General features: G+C 37.5%; 1 protein-coding gene across 5 annotated transcripts in view; it reads right to left on the bottom strand.

Moving 5' to 3' along the window:
* Positions 1-23,458, bottom strand: part of Ppm1b (protein phosphatase, Mg2+/Mn2+ dependent 1B) — a 66,573-nt gene that overhangs the window by 23,975 nt on the left and 19,140 nt on the right. For all 5 annotated transcript variants that reach the window (XM_055619055.1, XM_055619063.1, XM_055619078.1 and 2 more), the window contains exons 2-3: positions 8,896-9,755; positions 838-955 (exon numbers count right to left, since the gene is read on the bottom strand). In XM_055619055.1, coding sequence (XP_055475030.1) covers positions 838-955; positions 8,896-9,741 — 964 coding nt within the window. In that variant the 5' untranslated portion in view covers positions 9,742-9,755. The remainder of the gene's footprint in view (positions 1-837; positions 956-8,895; positions 9,756-23,458) is intronic.

Below are 23,458 nucleotides of genomic sequence, written 5' to 3'. Positions count from 1 at the left end.
AATCCTTCCTTGACCTATACCTTGAATAGCTGAGTGGGTTATCAGAGAGTGATATCTAACTGGAGGAAGCATGACACATGAGGACATACTTTTGAAGGATAAATCTTTCGCTTGGTATACCTGGCCCCCTGCACCCTTGCTTTACAGTCCATAGAAGCATGTTTCTACTTCCCTGACATTCTGCCTTGCTTCATTCAGGTCCAATGGAGCCAGTGGGCCATGGATCAATCCTCCTGAAATTGAACTAAAATATGTATTTTCTTTCTTAAATTGTTTATCTCAGGCATCTTTAGGGAAAAAAAAACAAGCAAACAAACAAAAAACAACCAACTGCTTTTATTCTGGACCAGGCAATTTTGGTTGTGGGACAGTCCTGGGCGCTAGGATAAAAAGTGGTGTCCCCGATCTCTTATGCATTAGATGTCTTTAACACTGCCACATGTTATGTGGAGACAAATCTCCCCAAATGAGAAATGTAGTCTGGTACATTATCAATCAGTTTCCACACCGTCTACTAATGTCACTTCAGTCCAATTCACCACTACTATTTGGCAGTGCATTAATAACACAATAAATAATGAAAATGTCTGTGTGAAGGGAGAGAAGGGATGACAAGAAGATTATTTCAGGTCTATAAGCAGGGCTTACTTTTCTTACAATGAAGAAATTGTACACTGGTTTCCATCCCCTAAACATCTTTAAACATACTGTTTTGAGTATATATCCAGACAGTTACAAGGGCAGGAAACTCATTCTCCTCACAGTGACAACTGATCCAAGAATACTTTCTTTCCTTCCTGGAGAAAACAAAAACAAAACAAAACAAACCTGCCTTACCTTCAACCCGTGATTCCAAGTGCTTATCCAACTCTGAATCTTTTTTCACTGCTTCATCTGACACCTTGGGGGCATTTGAAAAGCAAACTAATACAATACTCATGTTATCTCGACTTCCCTGCATATTAAAGAAAAGAAAAAGGAAAATTTTTTCTATTGTTCAACAATTGTCTATTATTTAGTTCCAGAGTTACTTTAAGCAATTAAAGTTTATTTAGTCATCCAGAATGTATACCTTAGATATTCCTATTTCAAAGAATTATTTAAAATATAACCCTAAAGAACAAGGTGTCTACATATAAGTATAAACGGAGTTATTCTTGGACTTTAAATCTGTGTAACTATTTTTACCCACCAGTTCACAGCCTGAGAGATGAAGACAACTTTATACTTGTTATAGCTTCTAAACAGTTTTTCATTCAAAATTACACAATCCTAAGAGTAACTTAAGCCTAAAACATACTTTTAAACATCTGGAGAAATTTCATGCTAAACAACATAACTCCACTCAACTCTGCTGAAAATTATTGTCATGAACTTAAAAAGCTACATGGTAGAAGGTAAGAGTCATCTCCCAAAAGTTATCCTTTGACATCCCACACACACTCTCTCACAATAAATGAAAATGTAAAAATTTGATGGACATTTTATGTGAAAAAGAAATTCATGTTTTAAATGGTTCATTAAGTTACATTAAACAGTGGGATTTGCTCAGATTGCCAAATTATAAACTTTACCTGGAAACAGGTTTCTTCTCTCTCTCTTTTTAGAAACGGTCTCAAGGATTGCCTTACAATCCTCCTGCCTCAGCCTAAGAAGTGCTGAGATTGTAGGCATGTGCCACCTGGGTTAATACGGACAACTTTTAATTCCAGGGTCTTTGGAGAGCAGTTAAAACAGCTTGTTTTGCTGGGTGGTGGTGCATGCCTTTAATTCCAGCACTCAGCAGGCAGAGGTAGGCAGATCTTTAAGCTCAAGGCCAGCCTGGTCTACAGCACAAGTTCCAGGACATTCATGGCTATACAGAGAAACAGTGTCTTGAAAAACCAAAACAAACAAAACCAGTTTGTTATACATAAGTATAAATTTTACTTGTCCTTTTAATTATGGCCTTACAAATTATATTAAAAAGAAAGTACAGAATACACTATAAATGCCATGACTGGGCAATAAATTAAAATGTTCTAACTTTTCTTTAGGTGTATAAGTATTTTAACATATGAAATTGTTAGAACTGCTTCCATTTTTGACAGTATCAAGCCTTTTGTGTTTTCTCTGAGATGGCCTCACCATGTGATATAGTCTAAGCTGGCCATGCAACTCATGCTCCTCTGCCTCTCCTTCACAAGTGCTGAAGTAACAGGAATGTGCTAAGTCTAAGAAATACTTTCTTTTAAGCTTTTCCCTCCACTTCAGCATTCACCAAGACTCATCAAGGGTGGTTATAGGTTTTGTTTGAGAATGAGGTTTGCCCAGTGAAGTGAAAAAAAGTCAAGGTTACATCCACTGCATACTTCTCAGTGGGTCTGGCCAGAATGTACACTGGCCTTTATGCAGCCCAGACCTGCCACCTTCTGAGAATCCACATGCTATGACCAAAAAGACAGGCAAGCCTTAGAGAATAACTGCTTCTACCTTCCAACGTAAAGAGCAAGTTGGAAGGAGTGAAAGGTCTTTGCTAGACTTTACATTCTCTCTACAGAGTCCTGAGATTTGGTAGATGTGTAACCAGATGCTAAAGTGTCTAGAAAACCGGGGCTCTAATACTAGCCAAAGTAATTTAATTACTTAATGAAACCTACCAACTTTTATGACTATTGAAAATGCTGCATTTGGTTATATGACTATACATTCAACTATAGCATATGAATATAGTTAAAGCAAAAAATTTTAATCTAAAAGATAAACTATAAAATATATTCAAATTAAATATGACTGATTTTTTAAAACAATTTTATGAACAGATGGAAGAGTTGGCAGACACTTAGAATCTTCTAATCATATCCTATTTTGTAACACTAAGAACATTATTTAACAATTCCTAAATAGATATGCTATCTATAAAAGCTCCACTTGATTTTTATAAATTATAAAATACAGACCCTATCATTTATAAAGATTAACTGAAAGAAATTTACACTTAGCCCTCAGTCATGTATAATTTCAACACTGCTTCTATTTCTACAGAAAGACGACTGTCCCTAACACAAAACATAAGTGTTTCAATTTTGCACAGCAACTGAGCGTCTTCCCATTTTATTAGAACAAGCTATCCTTGCATAATTAGTAGTTTTCATTAAGCCCAAGGTTAGAACTTTTCTTTATAAAAAGAACATCTATCCTGAATAACAAAAACAATTAGCTATTTAAAAACTTTATTTCAATACCTTTTCTTTAATACTGCTTCAGCAGATAGCAGTAATACACTCAAGAATTTGAGTATTAATAACTAACAAATTAAGTCAAAGAAGGTATTATCCCGACAAGGGTATCTAAATTTAGGCAAAGAGATTTTGATGTGGTTGGTTCTGAAGATGAATGTTGCATGATTACAAAGAAGGGTCCAGAAGTATGCCTTCACACAGCCTATGTGATGGTTTGGGAGGTTGTTACAATAAAATCAAATCCTCATAATAAATCAGTGCAGTCTAGGAAATGAGGAAGCCATGTCCACTGTCCCCAAGGTTTGAGAGGTTGTACAGTTTACAACAGGAACACATGTCTCAGTAGTAAGTGCATTTTTAAAAGAATGAAATAAAAATATTTTATAATTGTTGTATCTTAATAGGAAGTGTAGATTCATTAAGTTTGAATGAAATCATGTAATAGCTAAAATCGGTTAAAAATTAATCTGGGCTAAGGTGCACTATAAAAAAAATTACAGCAACAGGGCTAAGAAAAGACTGAAATCTCTTTATATATAATTAAGCTATACTGTATGTGTTCAAGCCCTAGAACATATACACAATGGGAGAGAGAGCCAATTAATACACATTTCCCCTAGATCTCACCTGCTGTGGTACATGTGCAAGCAAACACACACGCAAAAAAAAAAAAAGAAAGAAAGAAAAAAAAAACCATTTTAAAAGAAACTGCTAACCACACCCACTCCAATATTCTGTCTACTTTTTTGCCCTTTTTACGAAGCTATTTCCTACAAATTACAATGGAAGTACTGAGTTTAGAACTAAAATTATTTTGGGACACATAAAGTACATTTTCTGGGCTGAAGAGATGGCTCTGTAGTTAGAAGCACTGGCTGCTCTTCCAGAGAAACCTGGGTTCAACTCCCAGCACTCACATGGAAGCTCACACCTGTCTGTAACTCCAGTTTTAGGAGATCAACACCCTCACATAGACATGCATGTAGACAAAACAGCAGTGTACATCAAATAAAAATGTTTTTTACAAAAAGCACATTTTTCCATGTTGCAGGAATAAATCAGAATGACCCTACCTTTCAAAAAAAAAAAAAAAAAAAAACCTTCCTAAATTTTTTCCAATGACTAGATGTTTTAAAAAAAAGTTTCCGATTTATAAAAACTTTGGTATATAACTAAATTTAAGAAAATAAAATATTTTGAAAGAATAATTTCAAGGAATACTGATTTTCTTTTTCTTTCTTTCTTTCTTTTTTTTTGAGACAGGGTTTCTCTGTATAGTCTTGGCTGTCCTGGACTTGCTCTGTAGACCAGGCTAGCATCAAACTCAAGATCCACTTGCCTCTGCCTCCCAAGTGCTGTGATTAAAGGTGTGTACCACCAGGCTAGGCTAAGAATGCTTACTTTTATAATGTAAAATAAAGCAACAAGCATATGATGATTGTTTCTGTAAAGTACAGAAACAAACCCAATTTTTATGCTTGAAAATGCATATTAGTAAATAGAAGCACATGCAGTTGTAAACACCTAAATGCAATGAGACTAGAAAGGAATGGAAAGATGAGTAACTTCTTTGTATTTATTTAAAAAAAAATTTTTTTTTTTACTAATTTTACAACAATTGAGGAAAGAGGAAAAAATCCTCCCACACCAGGGAACAAATTTTCAGACACAAAGTACCAAAATGCATATATACATATGATCAAGCCTTTCTGATAATCAGTACTAAAAATAGCCCAAGAGTCAAAAAATTTAGACTCCAGTCTTTATTCTACATAAATACAATTTATGATTAACAACTAGCTTTTAAGTCAACCTCAATTTCTTGTAAACTAGAAATAATTTCCTTCTCCTGATTACTGTCAAGAGTAAATACGTGACTTATATGTTATAAAATATAACACAAATAGCAGTTATATGTTTATGAAACCTGAATTAGCTGGCAATAAACACCAGGAAGAGCAATAAAATGAGAAGCCTGTTTTCTTAGGGATTAATTTAAGTAGGGCAATACCTGACCAGAATCATCATCTAAGGCCTGTAACTTAACATTGCTAAATGGCAACCTGAAAAAAGATTTACCATTAACAACCCTAATGCTAATGGCCATCATATAGCTGCTGTAAAAATTAACTGGTCAAAAGCAACTGTTAAATACTGAGAACAACAGACTCACAGAAAGACGACAGTTTGCAACACTATGATTCCGACAATTACCACAGCCTTCCAGTTTCCTAAGTGTGGTAGTTTGAATGAAAAGGGCCCCAGAGGCTCACATGGACTGGCACTATTGGGATTTGTCAAATTTACTTGAGTAGGCGTGGCCTTGTTGGAAAAAGTATGTCACTGGGGGAGGGCTCTCATGTCTGAGAAGCTCAAGCCTGGCCAGTGTGTTGTTGTCATTTCCTGTTGCCTGCAAATCCAGATGTAGAACTCTTTGAGTTCCTTCTCCAGTACCATGTCTGCTTCAGGCACCCAGGCTTCCCACCATAACAATAATGGACTAAACCTCTGGGCTTTAGTCTAAGCAAGCCCAGATTAAATGTTTCCTTTATAAAAGCTGTCATATGGGGTCTCTTCACAGCACTAACTAAAACAATACTTTAACACACATAAGCGTGTGTACATTATTAAGACATAATCAGCATAACTGATTTTATCTCAATCTCTTGGGGGAAATACTACTTAATTGTATCTTTTTTGGCTCTCCTCTTAAAGCAGGCATTTACCCACTAAGCATCTCTGCTCTGCATGAAATTAAACATATGTATACAAATTGTATGCTTCTAAATTAAACATATCTATACTTCTACATTTCAAGTAATCATTTCTTCTTTACAATACAGTAACCTGTTTTTATAATACAAACAAGTAGCTTAACAAAATAATGAAATTTAAAAAAGGAAATAAAAGCTTAATTTCATAAATAACTTTCAGATGTTAGGGGAAAAAAATGAGCAAACCTATGATTTCCCCAAACTTATTTTCTCAACATTGATTTAAATCTGAATGCAGACTCATTCAAAGAAACTACGGTGATCAACAGTTTTGCTAAAGTGGAAAGCAGGTAGTGAACTACCTGCTCTAACATCTTATCTGTTACTATTACTCCTCTCTAACAAACACTCCAGGACAGTTGTAATCTTTTAACACCATTGCCACAGATATTAAGTTACATTAAAACTGATAAAGCTATCTTGTAAAGATATATCACCAGCATCAACTCAATCTCATTCCAAGGGTAGTCACAGTTCCTGAGAACTAGCATACTTTTGGGATAGAATACTTTGTACCAAAACTAAACTTTAGTCCAAACACAATGCAGATAAATCTTTCGGCTATTCTCTCATGACCACCTTATTCAAATACTAGAATGCTATGCAGTCATGATAAAAGTTCATAACCCTAAAAACAGAGAACTATCTACAACAGTTTGCTGGAAAAAGTAGGCTTCATAAAAATCACATACTATGAACTTCCCTTTAATAAAAATAATAAACACTTTCAAGCAGGTTAAAAAACAAAACTGTAAAGTTGGCCATTGAGACAGCTCAGCGAGTAAAGGCATTTGCTGGCAAGCCTGACGACCTGAATTTGATTCAAAAGTACATTATCACAAGGTGGAGTGAGCACCAAACTCCATCTGCCACTGTGCACTGGGGGGGTAGGAGGGTAAGTTTGTACCTAAGTAGACATACAAGATGAAATAAATACGTAATAAAAATTTAAAAATGCACATTTTAAAGTCATGGATTAATATGATTACATACACATGTAATACCATAAAGAGGGCAAGGAAAGAACAGGAATATTTTGGAGCTAGCCTGGGTATATGTATGGTGATCTAGTTTCAAAATGAAGTTTATTAAAACAAAAACAAAACCCAATGCTAAATCACACCATAATGGGAAGTACCTAATTTGGGTAGGGAAGTAAGAAAAGGGTACGAGGTAGAGACTCTTTCTATTTAAGAGTTTAAGGAGACATTTTAGAGTTGCTACCTATTTGGTCTTTGAAAGCCATCCATTGATGGCTTTTGTACAAATACACCCTGAGAAGTAGCAATGATACTGTAAGCTAAATTAAATTAAAAATCAGAGAAGTTGAAGTACTGCCATTCAAACCCCATAAGCTGCATAGCATGGTCTTAAAAAGTCTTTTTTGGAAGCTGGCTCTTTTCATTTCATGGTAAAAATGTGTTTCACCGATATCTGGTATTTTCAGGACACTCTCCTTTTCCCCTTCCTCTTCAAATCTTTCGTTTTCTTCATTTCTTGACCAAGATGCATTAAAAAAAACAATTACTGAGGGCAAGGGGGAGGACAGTCACATGTGGGTCAGAGGACAAATTGTGGGAATCAGTTGTCTCTTTACACCATGTGGGGTCTGGAGATTTATTTCCGCACTGAGCCATCTCCCTGGCTACAGACGTCCTTCTTACAGGCTTGCTGACTATGCCTGTACTTGTATACAAGGGTATGGAACACCTAGCAGACAGAATCAAAACTTCAAGCTCTTAACGAGTCACTTTTGCTTCACCAGTTTCAGGCACAGAATTCTTAACTCACACACACACACACACACACACACACACACACACACACACATATACAGTTAACTCAAACTTTACATAATACAGATGCTGCTAAGAGATTCACATAAATGAAAACTGACTTTCTTTTTCTTTTTTCCTTTTATTTTTTTCTTCTTCTTTTGAGATTATAAAGCTCTGGCTAGCCTCAAACTCACAGAAATCCACTGACATCCAGAAGCACCTGTGCATACCATAACACCTGGTAAAGACATTGAATAGAACAGCCTAGTATCTATAAATCTGGATTTTTTTTTTTACTATATTGCATCAAATTAAAATTCAGACACTATAAGAATTCCACAAGAATCTTTCATAGAATCACATTTTCTAAAAGGCTTTAGGTTTTAATCAGAGATAATAACATCTATATGAAAAGAATTTCAATTACCTTCTATGAAATATACTAACCTTATATTCCTTTGCAGTTAGATGTAAACTTATCTTAAATCTCACTGAGAGAAAATAAGAAACAATTCATTCTTTTCAGCTTTGGTCTTAGCTACGATGAAGATCAGAATACAATTCTACTTAGCCTAACTCGTGGTCAATCTCCGGTATTTTCTGACACTCCTGATATTTTAGTTAAGTGTAACAGAATTCTATCACATGCATGTTTTAAAAGCATGAGTAAGATCGCTACTGTCAACATTAAGAACTTGGTCCAAGATGCACACACTTGGGAAGACAGAGGCAGGCGGATCTCTGTGAGTTCAAGGCCAGCCTGATCTACAAAGCGAGTCCAAGGCAGCCAAGTCTACAGGAGAAACCTTGTCTTAAAAAAAAAAAAAAAAAAAAAAATTGGGTCAGAAGCCACCATTCTATATAGCAACTTCTAAATTATCAACAAGCTATAAAACACTCAAGCTGAATAAATTTAAGACATTTGCTGTCACTTAATTTTTAAATTAGACGGTTGGGGCAGATAAAGTTGACAAAAAGGTTTAGTATTCTTGAAGTATCTGAAAATACATGGTTCTTTACAGAAAATAGTAAAAGTTATACAATTTTAGGTTTGCTTAAATTTACTTACCATGTCTTTTTAAAATCAATAGTTGAAATTTAAAAAAAAAAAAGCTTACATACCTTATGTAAACAAGTGTCCACTACCCAATTGCACACACTCTCCAGGTCAGCAGACACTGCAAGCCTAGACTTAACAAATTCACAGAGCTCCTCATTACTCATCACATCCCAGATCCCATCACAAGCCAAGACGACAAATTCATCCTCTTCAGATCTTAAAATCTCATAAACCTCAGGCTCTGGAGAAACAAGTTGTTCTGTTGGGCCCTTGCCATCAACGCACTTGTAATCGTAGTCCCCAAGAGCACGAGATACTGCTAATGAACCATTCACACGCTGTATCATTACACTGCCTCCTGCATTTTGGATGCGCTCCTTTTCCATTGGATTACAAGGTTTGTGATCCTGAGTAGAAAAGCAGACTTCTCCATTCCTACACAAAACAGCTCGGGAGTCACCACAGTTGATAAAGTACATATGTGTAGGTGAAATCATAACGCCCACTGCAGTTGAACCGCTCCTGTCCATCCCATTCCTGAGGTCTGAAAAGTTACGCATATACTCATCAATTTTCAAAAAGCCTGTTCTGATCCCAGTCTTAACGCTTTCCACTGAGGGTTCAAGAGCAGAGCCTAACTTGCCAGCCGCCCTGAAGTCTTCATTAGTAGTGATGTGTTCTAATAAATGCATGGAGCAGTAATTTGCCACTCGGGATCCAGCATGACCATCATAAACTGCAAAAAATGACCAGTTTTCCAAGCCGTGAGGGATGCCCACAACAGCTGTGTGCGCATCTTCCATTTCTACTCTCCATCCTTGCATGCTGCTCAGGCCATAACGCAAACCATTCCCAGCACCATGGGCATTGTGTTTCTCAGTTTTGGGTTTATCCAAAAATGCACCCATGTTTAATAATGAATCTGAAAGAGAAAAAAAAAAAGGGTGTTACATGTTTATAGTTGACATAGTTTATCTGCAGTTCTGGACCACCTCATTTCATATGTATTTTCAGAAGTACCTGACTTACTGGGGTAACAACAGAAGTTCCCTGAAGCTCTTTTTAAGACACAGATTTTTTTTTAATGAAGTAGTTTTATTTTATGTGCATTTATTGGTGTTTTGCTTGAATGTATGTCTGCGTGAAGGTGTTGGAACCCCTGGAACTGGACTTACAGACAGTAAGCTGTCACTTGGGGCTAGGAATTGAACCTGGGTCCTCAGGAAGAGCAGCCAATGTTCCTAACTACTGAGCAATCTCTCCAGCCTTCAAGACACTGATTTTTAAACCCAGCACATAAGACAGAATCCAACGAATTAAATCAGAATCTTTGTAGGTAGACCAAGACATCAGTGGATCAGCGGGGTTTTGTTTGTTTGTTTGTTTGTTTGTTTGTTTTTCTCCCCTTTGCTTTTCTTTCTTTTTTTTAAAGACTGTCTTTCTGTGTCACCCACTGTCCTAGAACTTACTATGTAAACCAGGCTAGTGTAGACTTCACAGAGAAATTTTTACTTGCCTCTGTCTCCCAAGTGCTGGAATTAAAGGTGTGAAACTACCACACAAAGTGGCTATCCGTGTTTCTCAAAAGCGCTCTGATGATGAGAATATACAGGCAAACTGGCTGTGGTGCTGCATGCCTATAATCCCACCACTGCTAGGTGGAAGAGGATCAAAATTTGAGGCCAGCTTGCATTATGCATCTCAAAAAATTGAAAGACTGTGCAGCAGCCAAGCTCAGAGGAAAGAAATTGAGAAATACAACATGGTTAATCCCCCCCCCCCATTCAGCTGGGCATGATAGCATACTTGTGAGGGTAAGGAAGAAAGACCCAGAGTTGTCCCAAAACAAACCAACAAGCACCTGGGCAAGCAGCCTTGACAGCTCCTGTTCCTCACTTCAGTGATTTACAACCTATTTTCTCTCTGAAGTCACTTGATCTAGATTCAAAGTTCTGAATGAGCAGCACCCAACTGACTGAGTTTAAAGCAATATACTTTTTGAGTGTATTTACATTCTCTCACAAATTAACTTTAATAAAGTTCTAAACTGATCTTATTTTAAAGCTGGGATTCTATAAAAATTTTTAAGCATTATAAAATTCCACTATCACTTTATATATAATGTGCACATGTATGGCTGGAGAATAACAAACTATATGATCCATGCATCCAACCACGAAGTTTATCACGGCCAAGAACGCTCCCTTTCTCATCCATGGATGTCTATCCATAGTCAGCAAGACCTCGAGTTTGCACCTAAGTGTTCCTTGTAGTCCAACCATATTCCTGCACAATTCAGTTCCACACCCTTAGGAAGTCACAACGCTACGCAGGATATATCACTGTCTCTTCTTTTCTTGCTCAGCACTATCGTTCTAAGGTTCATGTACACTGGCCCAGCTAAACTCAGTTCATTCATATATGATGCCTAAATCACAACTTAGACTCCCCACTACCAACTAATGTTGGAATTTTTTTGCTTTTTATTGTAGACAACAATGTTTTGGAACAATCCTGTTGTAACGTATGAATTTTCCTACAATATATACCTGTATTTAGGAAATAGCAATATTTTCTACACTATATATCTGCCAACGGGCTTAGAATATATATACAATTGATAGTGAAGAGAATTTTTTCTGGGACAATTTTTTGTCCCAGTAAAAAAATTGTAAAACAAACGTTTCAAACAAGTGTTATCCGAATATTCTCTAATACCACTATCTTTAAATTAATTTATTTTTGGTAGCAAGTAACCTGTAACTTTAAAAAGAAAAAAACTATACACAGCTAAACATTTATATGTTTAGCTCTCAAAGACTAAGAAACCTAACCTTAGATGATTCTTCTTTGTATAGCTGCAAACTGGCCTTTGTCCTTCCTTAGTGTCTCTGAATCCACTTTACTAAGGCAGTGCTCTGTGCTTCTGAGGAAGCACTGTTACTTTTCTGACCAAGGCGGCAGCTTAATGTATCATAAAAAGCTAAGGCGCACTCTTGAAATGTGCACCAGACAGCAATATGTACAATCATCAGGACACATTAAGAACTACAGATCTCCTTTAAGGATGACTTAAATGTAACTGTGGTTTGTTTTTGTTTTTTTGTATGAACAGACTGGGTAGAGAGATGGCTCAAAAGGGTTATGTTTCCAGCAACCTTGTAACTCCAGTTCCAAGGGATCCAATGCCCTTTCTGGCCCTGTCAGCCTTAGGTACCCACACAGCACACTTACATATATGCAGGAAAGACACTCTTATACACAAAAGTGAATCAATCCTTTAAAAAAACAAAGATAGAGGCCGGACTTGTGAGTCAGAGGCAGATGTATCTCTGTGAGTTCTACAGCAGCCAAGACTGCATAAAGAGACCTTATGGGAGGGGAAGGAGAGAGGGAGGGCTGGAGAGATGGGAGGGAGAGAAGGGCAGAAAATATAAAGTTTAAGCCTCCTGACTTGAAGACAAATTTTGGCTGATCTTATCAGTCATGCAGTAAATGGAACACACCTTTGGGTTACAATCACACCCAACTATAGTTCATATTCACTAACATTCACATAAAAATGACAATGTGGAAAATAAAAGGACATCAAAAAGGTTTTTTTTTTTTCCCAAAGAGCAAGTGACTTAAAACATAAAGACAAAAAAATAATATACTAAACATGTGTGTAATTGAATCTTATAGACTCAAAATTAAGAGTGTGACAATTTCTAACACAATTTGTATCTCCATTTTTAACATTTTTGTTTGTTTTTAAGACAGGGCTTCTACACGTAGCCTTGGCTGACCTGGAACTCTGTAGATCAGGCTGGTCTCAGCCTCTGCCTCCGCCTCCCAAGGGCTAGGATTAATGACGTGTATTACCACCACCTGGCTCTGGACCTCCATTTTTTTTAAACTCATGCCTTTCCTCTTTTCTGTCCATCTCTGTCAAGTCGTGGTTCCTGAAACACCAAGTTTGGAGCTTCTGGAACATCTTCTTCCAAACCACTTTACTAAATTCCAGTAAGATTTTAACATCAAGGGTAGCAGAGTAGATTAGGTATTTGATGGTGTACTTTATTTATTTACTTTTAGATATCTTCTACCTTTTACAAAAGTTTTAAAGATCTTATTTTATCTCAATTACTTTGAGTCAAATTAAAGAGGCCTTCCACCTCTGGGTCCCTTACGAGGTAAACAGTAATCAATACAGCTGGGAAAGAAAAGTCTGGACTTCTACAGGCTTGTACCTATACATATATTTTATCTATTATGTATCTATCTATCCATCCATCCATTCATTCATTTTTGTTGGCTAGTCTCTCTGTGTTGCCCAGGCTGGCTTCAAACTCCTAATCCTCTGTGCTTAGTCCTGCTTTAACTGGAGGTACTAGGGTGAGCTGGCACGCCTTAGGGGGGACCCTCTTCACTAAGGATAGGGGAAATGGGAAAAGGGAGACTTGAGGGTGAGACTGGGAGGAGAGGAAAGAGGGGGCTGGTATCAGACAGCAAAATGATTAAAAACAAAACAAACAAACAAAAACCTTCCTGATCCTCCTGGTTTAACATCCTGAACAGCCAGGACTGACTGTGCCATGTTTTTAGGTACATAATAAGGTTTACTCATTTATCAAGAGTCATAAAGTCATTTTAAGCACTGATAGCTTCCATTCATGGTATCATCTATAAGTTTTAGCTATGAAAATTTATAAGAGTTTTTAAAAAGCTTATTGCTGTCAGATTTTACTAAAATGACTCTACAGTTCATGTAATAGGAAGCCCAAAAAACAGAAGTATAGACACACATTTAAACTTCAAAGAATTAAACAAAAGTTTCAAAATATCTACAAAATTTATAGTGCTTATAAAAATTAATAGAAGAAAACTTACTTGTGCCCACAGTATAAACACATATGGTAAGTACACCATCTTATGGCAACCAACTGTGAGAAATAAGGAGAATGTCTGCACACTAAGTTTGATTCTTAGCTCTCTGGAATATGTTTTCCTAGAAAAGAACCACTCTTCCTGTTGTGAAATTCTGGTTTTAGAGTCTGAATGATAATTGCCAATTGCTTCGAACAGTGATGAGAGTACACAACGAGGGTACTGCTCACCAGAAACACATGCAGTTCAACTGGCAGGTATTTCCTAAAAATGGACTACCTCTTTTAAATAAACCATTAAGGGTGTCACCAGATGGCTCTTAGTGCTTGCTTTGTTTTGTTTTCAAGATAGGATCTCATGCTATAGCCCAAGACAGCCTTAATCTTGAAGCAACCCTCCTGTCCTCCTGTTACAAGGGTCCAGCTTACTATGAACTGTGGATGATAGAAAAAAGCAAGGTGTAAAGCCAGGAAGTAGTATTCCTTCATGGTCTATGCCTTCAGTTCCTACCCTAACTTCCTTTGACTGTTTGCTGAAATAAACCTTTCTTATCCAAACTGCTTTTGTTGATGGTACTTTATCACAGTAATAGAAACCCTGAGACAAATACCTCATTGTTTCCAGCCAATATGCCTTAACTGTATGAACACTAAGAAGCCTTTCCAACCATATATACTTAAATTCATCTTACATTGAATAGGAAAGTTTCTCTATCACAATTAACTATTTACTACTTTATTTAGTGGTAAGTAGATTACTTTATTACTAGTGGTAAATAGATTTACTTTAGTGGTAAATAAATTACTTTAGTGTTTATTACTTCATATATATGCTCATGTGACATGAAATCAGATTTCAACTTCAACTTTTTATTCAAACAAATAAATCTATCTTCTTACTGAAACTTATCTTCAATCAAAACTAAACTTGCTTATTACACATAATTATTTACCAGATACAGGTTTTACTTATTTATTTAGAGAAGAAGCTATCAATTTGACATGTTCAATTCAAGAATTTTTAAATTTGTTTTTAGGTTTTTGAGGCAAGACCTTGCCACATTGGCCTCAGACTCCCAATCCTCCTGCCCTGAGTGCAGAGAATAAAGATATGAGCCACCATACCTACCTTAAAGAACTCTCTGATAGCAACACTAAGCAAAAAACAAAACAAAACAAACAAACCACAAAAAATACCCCTAAAGCTCAAAAATTATGTTATCTGATCCAAGCTTGCCTCCCTTTGTTATCTATAAAATCTCATGTAATGAATGGACTTTTAAAGGACTGATCATGACAATGTATTCTGTTGTTCCGAATGCCCAAACTGCGGCATTCTAAATTCACAAGACACAGCAGGAAGAGGCATGCACTCAAAGCAGAATTAGGACCAACACACTACAGAGCACACTCTTTTCACCATAGCCACTTTCTCAAACAAAGAGAACAGACGGACTGATTCAAAGTCTATTCAGAAAATAGGTGGCAGGGCAGGGCATGGTGGCACAGGCCTTTAATCTCAGCACTAAGAAAGCAGAAGCATGTGGATTTCTGGGAATGTGAGGCCCACCTGGTCTTTCAAGCGCCCTAATGCTGAGGATCAAACCAAGACCTCACTCACACCATCTACACAAGGCTCTAGCATTGCTCTAAGACTTATCTTTAGGGTTGCTAAAGAAAAGGAATGCCATCAAGTTAAATACTAAAACACAACCATCTATCAATCAACTAATATTTTAAAACTTACGTGCAGCGGGGCACAGTGGCACACACCTTTAATGCCAGCACTTAGAGAGGCACAGGCAGGTGGATCTCTGTGAGTTCGAGGCCAACATGGTCTACAAAATGAGTCTAGGACAGCCAAGGCTACATAGAGAAACCCTGTCTCGAAAAACCAATAAATTAAATAAATATAAAAATTTACATGCTGACTCACTCCACTCCTATCTAGGTTTTAAAACAGGCTCGGAGATGTAGCCCAGTGTTAGAGCACTCACTTAGCACGTGTGAGGTCTTAGGTTTGAGCCCTGGCACTACAGAAAAAAAAAAAAAAAAAAAAAAAAAAGCAAAAGGTAAATAAATAAATGAAATAAAACAAAACATGGATGCCTGTATACTAGAACACATCTACTGTTTATAAATACATGAAAATCAAGAAGCATCACTCTGTTGTCTCTGCAACGTAACAAAAATGATTAACCCTTTCAAGCTGAAATCAAAATAGAATATGGAAAAAAAATAAACGGCAAGCAGGGTTAAAAAGTATAAAATAGAAATTTAACTCCTCCACTAAAATAATGATTTATAAATACTACTTACAAAAATGGTAACACAGAGGAAAATGAAAAGTTTATATTCCTATCTAATATTGTAAGATTTACCCATATTAAAAAATGCAACAAGGTTCTGTACAACTAGATTTTGAGACTCAAAGTCACTTTCTTCAAATGGGTCTATCTCAGGTAACAGGCACAATAAAGTTCTATAATTTTTAAGTGGATGTCTGTGTGTTAGCATGTACATATGTATGAAAGTACCTGAGGGGGCCAAAAGAGGGCACTGGATCCCATGGAGCTAGAGCTAAAAAAGGTCACTGTGAGCCACCCTATGTGGGTGCTTGAAATCCAACTTGGATTCTCTACAAAAGCAATTTGAGTTCTTAGCCACTGAGCCATCTCTCCAACCCAATGTATTCTATTTGAACCTTACATGTGTCTGAAATTTTCCATAAAAATATCCTTTTACAGTTAATTTAACAACCTCTCAGGATGGCCTATTCTAAGGAGACATTGTGCCTTTAGAACTCAGAATTTCCAGGAGTTCCAATGGAAAAGGCCAGGGTCCTGGAGTCGACTAGAGGGAGAGCCTGTCTCCAGGAAAGAGATTTCACATAGTTCTGACAATTTGTTAGATCACCTTACAGAGACTGAAGGCAATAATATACCCATAATCTATAATCTTGACCAAAACTGTAACTAAATCTCATGTCAGGTCCCTGTGACTCAGTGTCACTGGACCTCTTTATTTGTTCATATTCCCAATGTAGCCACATTGAATAAATCTCCTTTTCTCTAGGTTTACCCAAATCTCCTCTTCCTCAATAACCACACTTGGATACTACAAGACATTGTAAGTGGGGAGGAAGGCGGGGGGAATTCCTTAACAATTTCACTCTCCCTTTATTCCTTAATAATACAAATATTTTACATTTTGTAAATATTTACAAATATTTTTACAAATAATTACAAATTCTCCCACTTTTACCAACATGTGTCTAAAGAGAATTGTCCACTTTTCACAGCATGAGGCAAACTGCAGCAGGTCTGTCTGCTGAGACAACCATGACACTAGCCTAAGAAGGCATTTATGGTCCTTCCACATCTTAAGTTTTGTGCCATATGCTCAAAATAACATGCAGTGCTCACTGTATGGCAGGCATTAATTTATATGCTTGACACCTAGATCTTTTAAATTCGACTCTTTAAAAGTATATTTTAGAAAACCCAAGCAAAGAATTTAATTAAGTATCACTAGACTAATAATAATAATAATCTTTAACAAAAGATATCCAGAAACTGCAAAATTCCCTTCCCTGCAGCTGGCATACTTTTGGTAGAGGAGCATGTGGAGCCTGGCGGGCTGTGCATAAGAATAGCACTTTCTATCAAGTCCATCCCACCAAAAGGATAAAGTGGTGTCAAAGGTCCCTCTGGCTCATGAAAAAAGACTTCTTACAAGGTTCCTGTTCTTTTAACTTGAAAAATCATTAAGTAGCAATAGAGATACTTCCATTCTTATAAATTCTATTAGCCAGACACTAGTATCAAGATCCAGATGTATGTATGATATCATTTAAGCCTAGTACCAACCCAGTATGTTAGCATTTTTTAAAATGGCTGTTTATTATTTTTAATTATGTGTTTCTGTGCGAGTATGTGTCCATGAGTGCCAAGGTCAGAGGCATCAGACCCCCCAAGAGTTGGAGCTACAAGCAGTTCTGTTTGTTTTTTGCTCTTTGAGTCGGGGTTTCTTTGTGTGGCCCTGGCTGTCCTGCTTTTGCCAGGTATACTACAGTAGCATAGAAATGTATCCTAAAAAGTCAAGGTTGTACAATTGTGACTTCTCACTCAATGATAATATTTCTAGGGTATAATACATAGGATTTTTAAAAATGGACAACTTGAAAAATAATACTTGGATTGTATCCCTAAAGATAAAACACATAACTACTAATCAATAGTAATAAAAATAATTGATTATAAATAAATGGGGAAAACAAACAAAAAAAAAATCACAAAACCTTATAACACACTGTCCTCAGAGAAAACAAACACTACATTCCTACCCATCACATGTAGATTAAGTATGGTTAACCGCTTTTCAAAGAGCACAGACTGACGGGAGGGGACAAACTCACCACCAAGCAGACAAGTACTACCATCAGCCAAGTGATCAAGGTGGGCACCAACAGTAATAAATCACACCCATATCAAGTTCATCACTTGGCTACATTTGTGGTCTTCCTCCCTCAAACAAACCTATAGCCTTTAATCTTAAGAAAAGCAGTAGATAAATCACAATATAGGGACATTTTTCAAAATATCCAACCAGTATTCCTCAAAATTGTCACAGGCAAAAGGGGCTTAAAGAGACATGCTGACTAAAATATAATGTGGAACATTTATATAATTTGGCACATTTACATAATGGGGCATATTTACATAATGTAGCACATGTAATAGGGTCCTGGAACAGGAAAAGGAGTTAGGTAAAAATAATAAAATAGGAATAAATGACAGGTTTAAGTTACTAATGTGTCAAGGGGTTGAAGGGACAGCTCAGCAGTTAAGAGCACTTATTACTCCTCTAAGTATCTGGATTCAGTTCCCAGCACCATATCACGCAGCTCACAACAACCTGTTAACTCCAATGTCAGTGAATCAGACAACCCCTGGCCTCCACAGGTACCTGCACAGATACAGTGTACATTAACTTACACAGGCACATGCACACATAAAAAAAAAGTTATCAACATTTGCTCTTTAATAAGTGCAGCTGATTCTCCTGAGTTTTCCCATACTATCAGAAACAGGAAGTGACAAGCAGCCAAGTCAGCTGAAGCTCATTTACATGACTGGTAATGCAAGAGGAGTGTTAGCAGGAATTCACAAGGGACTGTCCCAGGGAGTACCTACATATGGGCTTTGTTTGAAGACCTTGGCGTTGTGAGAATTTTCTCAGGAGACATAGCCACTTACTGTGACTCTCAGCAGTCACTGTCATTTGTACTGCATTCTGTTGATTACAAACAAGTTACCAAGACCCAGTCATATTCAAGGGAAGGGAAGGGAAGTCCCATTCCTTAAAAGAGAAGATTAAAAATTTGCAGGTGTGTCACTCCTTGAGAGAAACATGCTTAACATGCAAGAAGCCCTGTGTTCAACTTCCAACATGGTTTTTAAGAAGAGACAGGGGTGTGTGTGTGTGTGTGTGTGTGTGTGTGTGTGTGTGTGTGTAACAAGAGATACTAACTACAGAGGGTCTCGATTTAGATACAGCACGTTTTGATATGGGCCAAGGTGGGAAGCCTTCCTAAAAGCCTAGTTAGGTTTGCAGTCAAGCAGAGGCACACATGTATAATTTCCACCAGAGGTAGAGGCAAGAGATTAAAATCATCCTCAGCTTCAAAGTGAGTTCAAAACCTGCCTAAGCTACATGAAACACTCTCAAAAAAAAAAAAAAAAAACAAAAAAAGCTATAAGTTTCAATGTGTAACACTGAAATGCTTTTGGCACCTCAATTTCTAGAAATCTTGGAAACCTGAGGAAGGTAACCAACTGCTCTCTGAGGATATTCAGTAATTTCAGATGACTGATTTAGAAACCACTTAAATACAAGAAAACTCTATGAAAGGCTTAGAGCTCCACCATCTCTTCACACAGTAATGAAACCTACTATATGACATCCTTGCTATTACCAATTTAAGTTTCCGTCATGAATAATGGGCATATGACCAATTCACACAATGGAATCACTCACCTTTAAAAAAAAGTTGTTATTTTTGAGAACATGGATAAAGCTTATATCAAGTGAAATATGCCAGGCATAAATAGCTTACAGTAACTAATGTAATTTAATACCATATAGTTACTATGTTGCACTGTGCAGAAAATGCCAAGAAAGACATTCTGGACACATTCAGTACAAATATGACTAACACAGACCACACTGTGCAGCACACAAGAAACAAAGCAACCAATACTAGAAACTGAGGACATAATGTCAACTGGAGGAGGCTCCACAGCATGCCTACAAACCACTGCTGTATATAAAATAAGTACAGAGCGTGGTAAGCAGTAAATCTGAGCACTGATTTTGGAACTTTCTGCATTTTTCCCCTATGGCTATTTCCAATCCAGAGTTGGTTGAATCTACAGATGTAGAACCTGCAGATTACAGAGGGCAAACTGGATAAGGAATCTAAAACTACCAAACTTTGTAGAATGGTAAATAGGGAGTGAAGAGAGAGGACATGGAATCTGGTAGTTTGAATAAAAAGGTATCAGTAGGCATACAGGGAGTGGCATTATTAGGAGGCGGAGCCTTGTTGCAAAAAGTGTGTCACAGTGGGGGTGTGCTTTGAGGTCTCATGCTCAGGCTATGCCCAGTGTGGCACAGTCTCCTGCTACTGCCTGCGGTCAAGATAGAGAACTCTCAGCTCCTCCTTCAGCACCATGTCTACGTGTACACCTCCATGTTTCCTGCCATGTGAAATTGTAAGCCAGCTCAATTAAATGTTTCCCTTCATAAGAATTGCCATGTCATAATGTCTCTTCACAACAATAGAAACTTTAAGACAGGGAGGTGTTGGCAGACGGATATAAACACCCAGAAAGGTGTATCCGGTGTATGTATTTAAACTGACTACAGAAGTGAATGCCCATAATCCCAACACTTGGAAGGCCAAGAAAGAACAACATAACTTTTTGTTTTTCGAGACAGAGTTTCTCTGTTTTTGTTGTTTGTTGTTTGTTTTTGTTTTTAGCTCTGGCTGTCCTGGACTTCACTCTGTAGACCAGGCTGGCCTTGAAGTCACAGAGATTGGCCTGCCTCTGCCTCTTGAGTGCTGGGATTAAGGCGTGTGCCACCACCTTCCAGCTGAAGAACCTAACTTTGAGACTATCCTAAACTACACAGCAAGACCTTCCCTGACAAATAAAGGAGCTTGAGAGCTGGCTCATGAGTGAGAAACACACACTACTCTTGCAGCAGCCAAATTCAGCTCACAGCACCTATGGCAGACAGCTTACCATAGAGGTCAGCTCACCCCTCGCACACCCACTTGCATGTCCACATGCACAGATACATGCCCATGAAGAAGAAAGTAAACCTTTTAAAAAGCAAAATCACTTCAGATTCTTACAAGTATTTTTAGGTAATAAATATTAGCTTAATCCAACTACTTGACATCATATACATACACACGTATGGGAATTAGAGATACAGCAAACACACACAATTTTGAATCTCATAAAAACATACAATTTTAATGTGTAATTTGGGGTGACTAAAAGAAGTTAAAATGATAGACATTGTTTTAAAGAAAGAAAAGGCAGGCTGAGAAAACCATCCCCCAAATGCAAAACTGCAATTCCCCACATTCTGAGAAAGAGACTCAGAGAGAGAGAGAATGAGAATAAAAGTAGGAAAGCTGTCAATTAGATGAGGGTACAATACCTAACTACTACAAAAGAATATAAAAAGGAAGGAAATTTATCAAAGAAATGGTTGAAGTTTCTCTAGCTAAAGAGTACTACAAATAAAGACCGAAAGCAGAACCACAACCAAAAACAAACTTAAGTTTCAAAACACGAGTGTTAAATGATGAAATCCTAAAAATTCCCAGAGAAGGGAAAAAACTAGGTCACACTATTGAACCAGAAACCAAAACAGCATCTGAAATCTCCAGAATATTAGATGGCAAAGTAAACATACAAGTAATTTCCTGCAGAACGGTTGTTTGAATATTCTTTCCAAAGAAATCCTTACAGCTACAAGAAAACACTAACAACATTATACATACTATAACACCCTACAGAAGTTAAAAGTATGGCTAATATTCACATGTATCACTATGGATAAATCTTAAAAACAAAGCCAGAGTGTGATGTTACTATTTCTTAAAAAATTAGAAAACTTACAGCCAACTAGTTTAAAAACTTGAGTATGTGTCAAAACATGTTTGAATAGTGTAAAAATTAAAATTACTATGAAGATGCTCTTGGCAGTTATTACTTCTAGTGAAGAAAAGTAATGGAGAAAGAACGTGGAAGCAAACAGAAAAATGTTACTGTCTATTATTTTGTTGATGGAATCATGGATCATTATTCAACTTAAAACTAGGCTATAGAACTATTCAAATAGCTTGTATACACCAATATAAAGACTTGGTAAAATATCATCTTAGTACTTTATTCAAGTCATTAATATCTGTATCTTTGACAATGTTACAATAATAACCCTCCAAAGGGGTATTTGTTCTGTTTAATTATGGACTGTGAAAATGCTATGTAAACACATATGTAGAACAGAAACTGTTCAGCCAAAATAAATGTCCCTTCTGTTTGAGCAGACGTCTGGTCTAACACTTACAAACAAAAGATCAACTCATTTAAATTTAACTGTTTACTCAATTTTCTGAAAACTCTTTAAAATTACTTTCAAGATGAATGAGAAGAGGCAGTCTGATGGTATATGCCTATAATCTCAGCAAGCAGGAGGCCAAAACAAAAGGTCAGGATGCTCTGGACCAGCCTGAGGTGTATACTGGAACTGTCTTAAAGGGGAAGTGAAGGAGACTTTATGGATAATTTAAGTTTTAGTTTTTTCTGAAAATCAAATAAAAGCAAATTTATAATCAGCACATCCTCACATACAAAAAGCGTATTATAACCTCCTGTCTCCTGACTGCTCCGATTAGAGGCACTCACCAGCACACTCGGCCTAGTTTTGTTTTGTTTCTAAACACAATTCAAAATGTAAGTGCTTTTAAAGATAAAGGGATTACGTGGCTGGGTGTGGTGGGGCACCCCTGTAATCCCAGCACTCAGGAAGGTAGAGGCAGGCAGATCACTGAGTTCAAGGCCAGCCTGGCCTACAAAGCAGGTCCAGGACAGCCAAAAAGCTACCCAGAAACCTTGTCTCAAAAACAAAACAACAACAACAACAAAAAAGGATTACACCTGCCCAAGGCCATATGCATGAGCAGGACACAGCGCTCAAGAGACAGCCCCCGATATGCAAGAGGCCCCAGGCGCCACTAAGGGGAGCTGAAAGTGGTAGAGAAATGAAAGAAAACCAGAAGGATGTGGTCACAATGAAGACGGGCAGAACTGGAGACTCAAGGAGCCTGATGTGAGTAGTCAGTGATGCCACCTGGGACTATGGTGAGGTCCTGGCCTGTGCTGCCAATGGCCCTGCGTCTGTGGCCCTGCAGCAGGGGTCTGTTACCACCAAAGGCCAGGCAGACATCCCTGGTCGTAGCTGCAGCCTGGGGACATGTTAATGTCTGCAGGCTGTGCAAAACTGGCCCCACACCTTCCCTGGGCATCATGGGAGAGCTGGCCCTGGGGGCAGGAGGACTGACCCCTTCTCCCCCACCCCCCAACCCACACACACACTGTTGGATGGCAGGTAAGCTAGCCTGAGCTGATCTTGGATGTGGAGGTTGCAGGTGAGTAAGCACTGCCTCTTGTCT

The sequence above is a fragment of the Psammomys obesus genome, unplaced genomic scaffold (genome assembly GCF_907164565.1).
Source record: "Psammomys obesus unplaced genomic scaffold, mPsaObe1.curated_primary_1811, whole genome shotgun sequence".
Lineage (NCBI taxonomy): Eukaryota > Metazoa > Chordata > Mammalia > Rodentia > Muridae > Psammomys > Psammomys obesus.
This window is presented reverse-complemented; position numbering and strand designations above follow the sequence as displayed.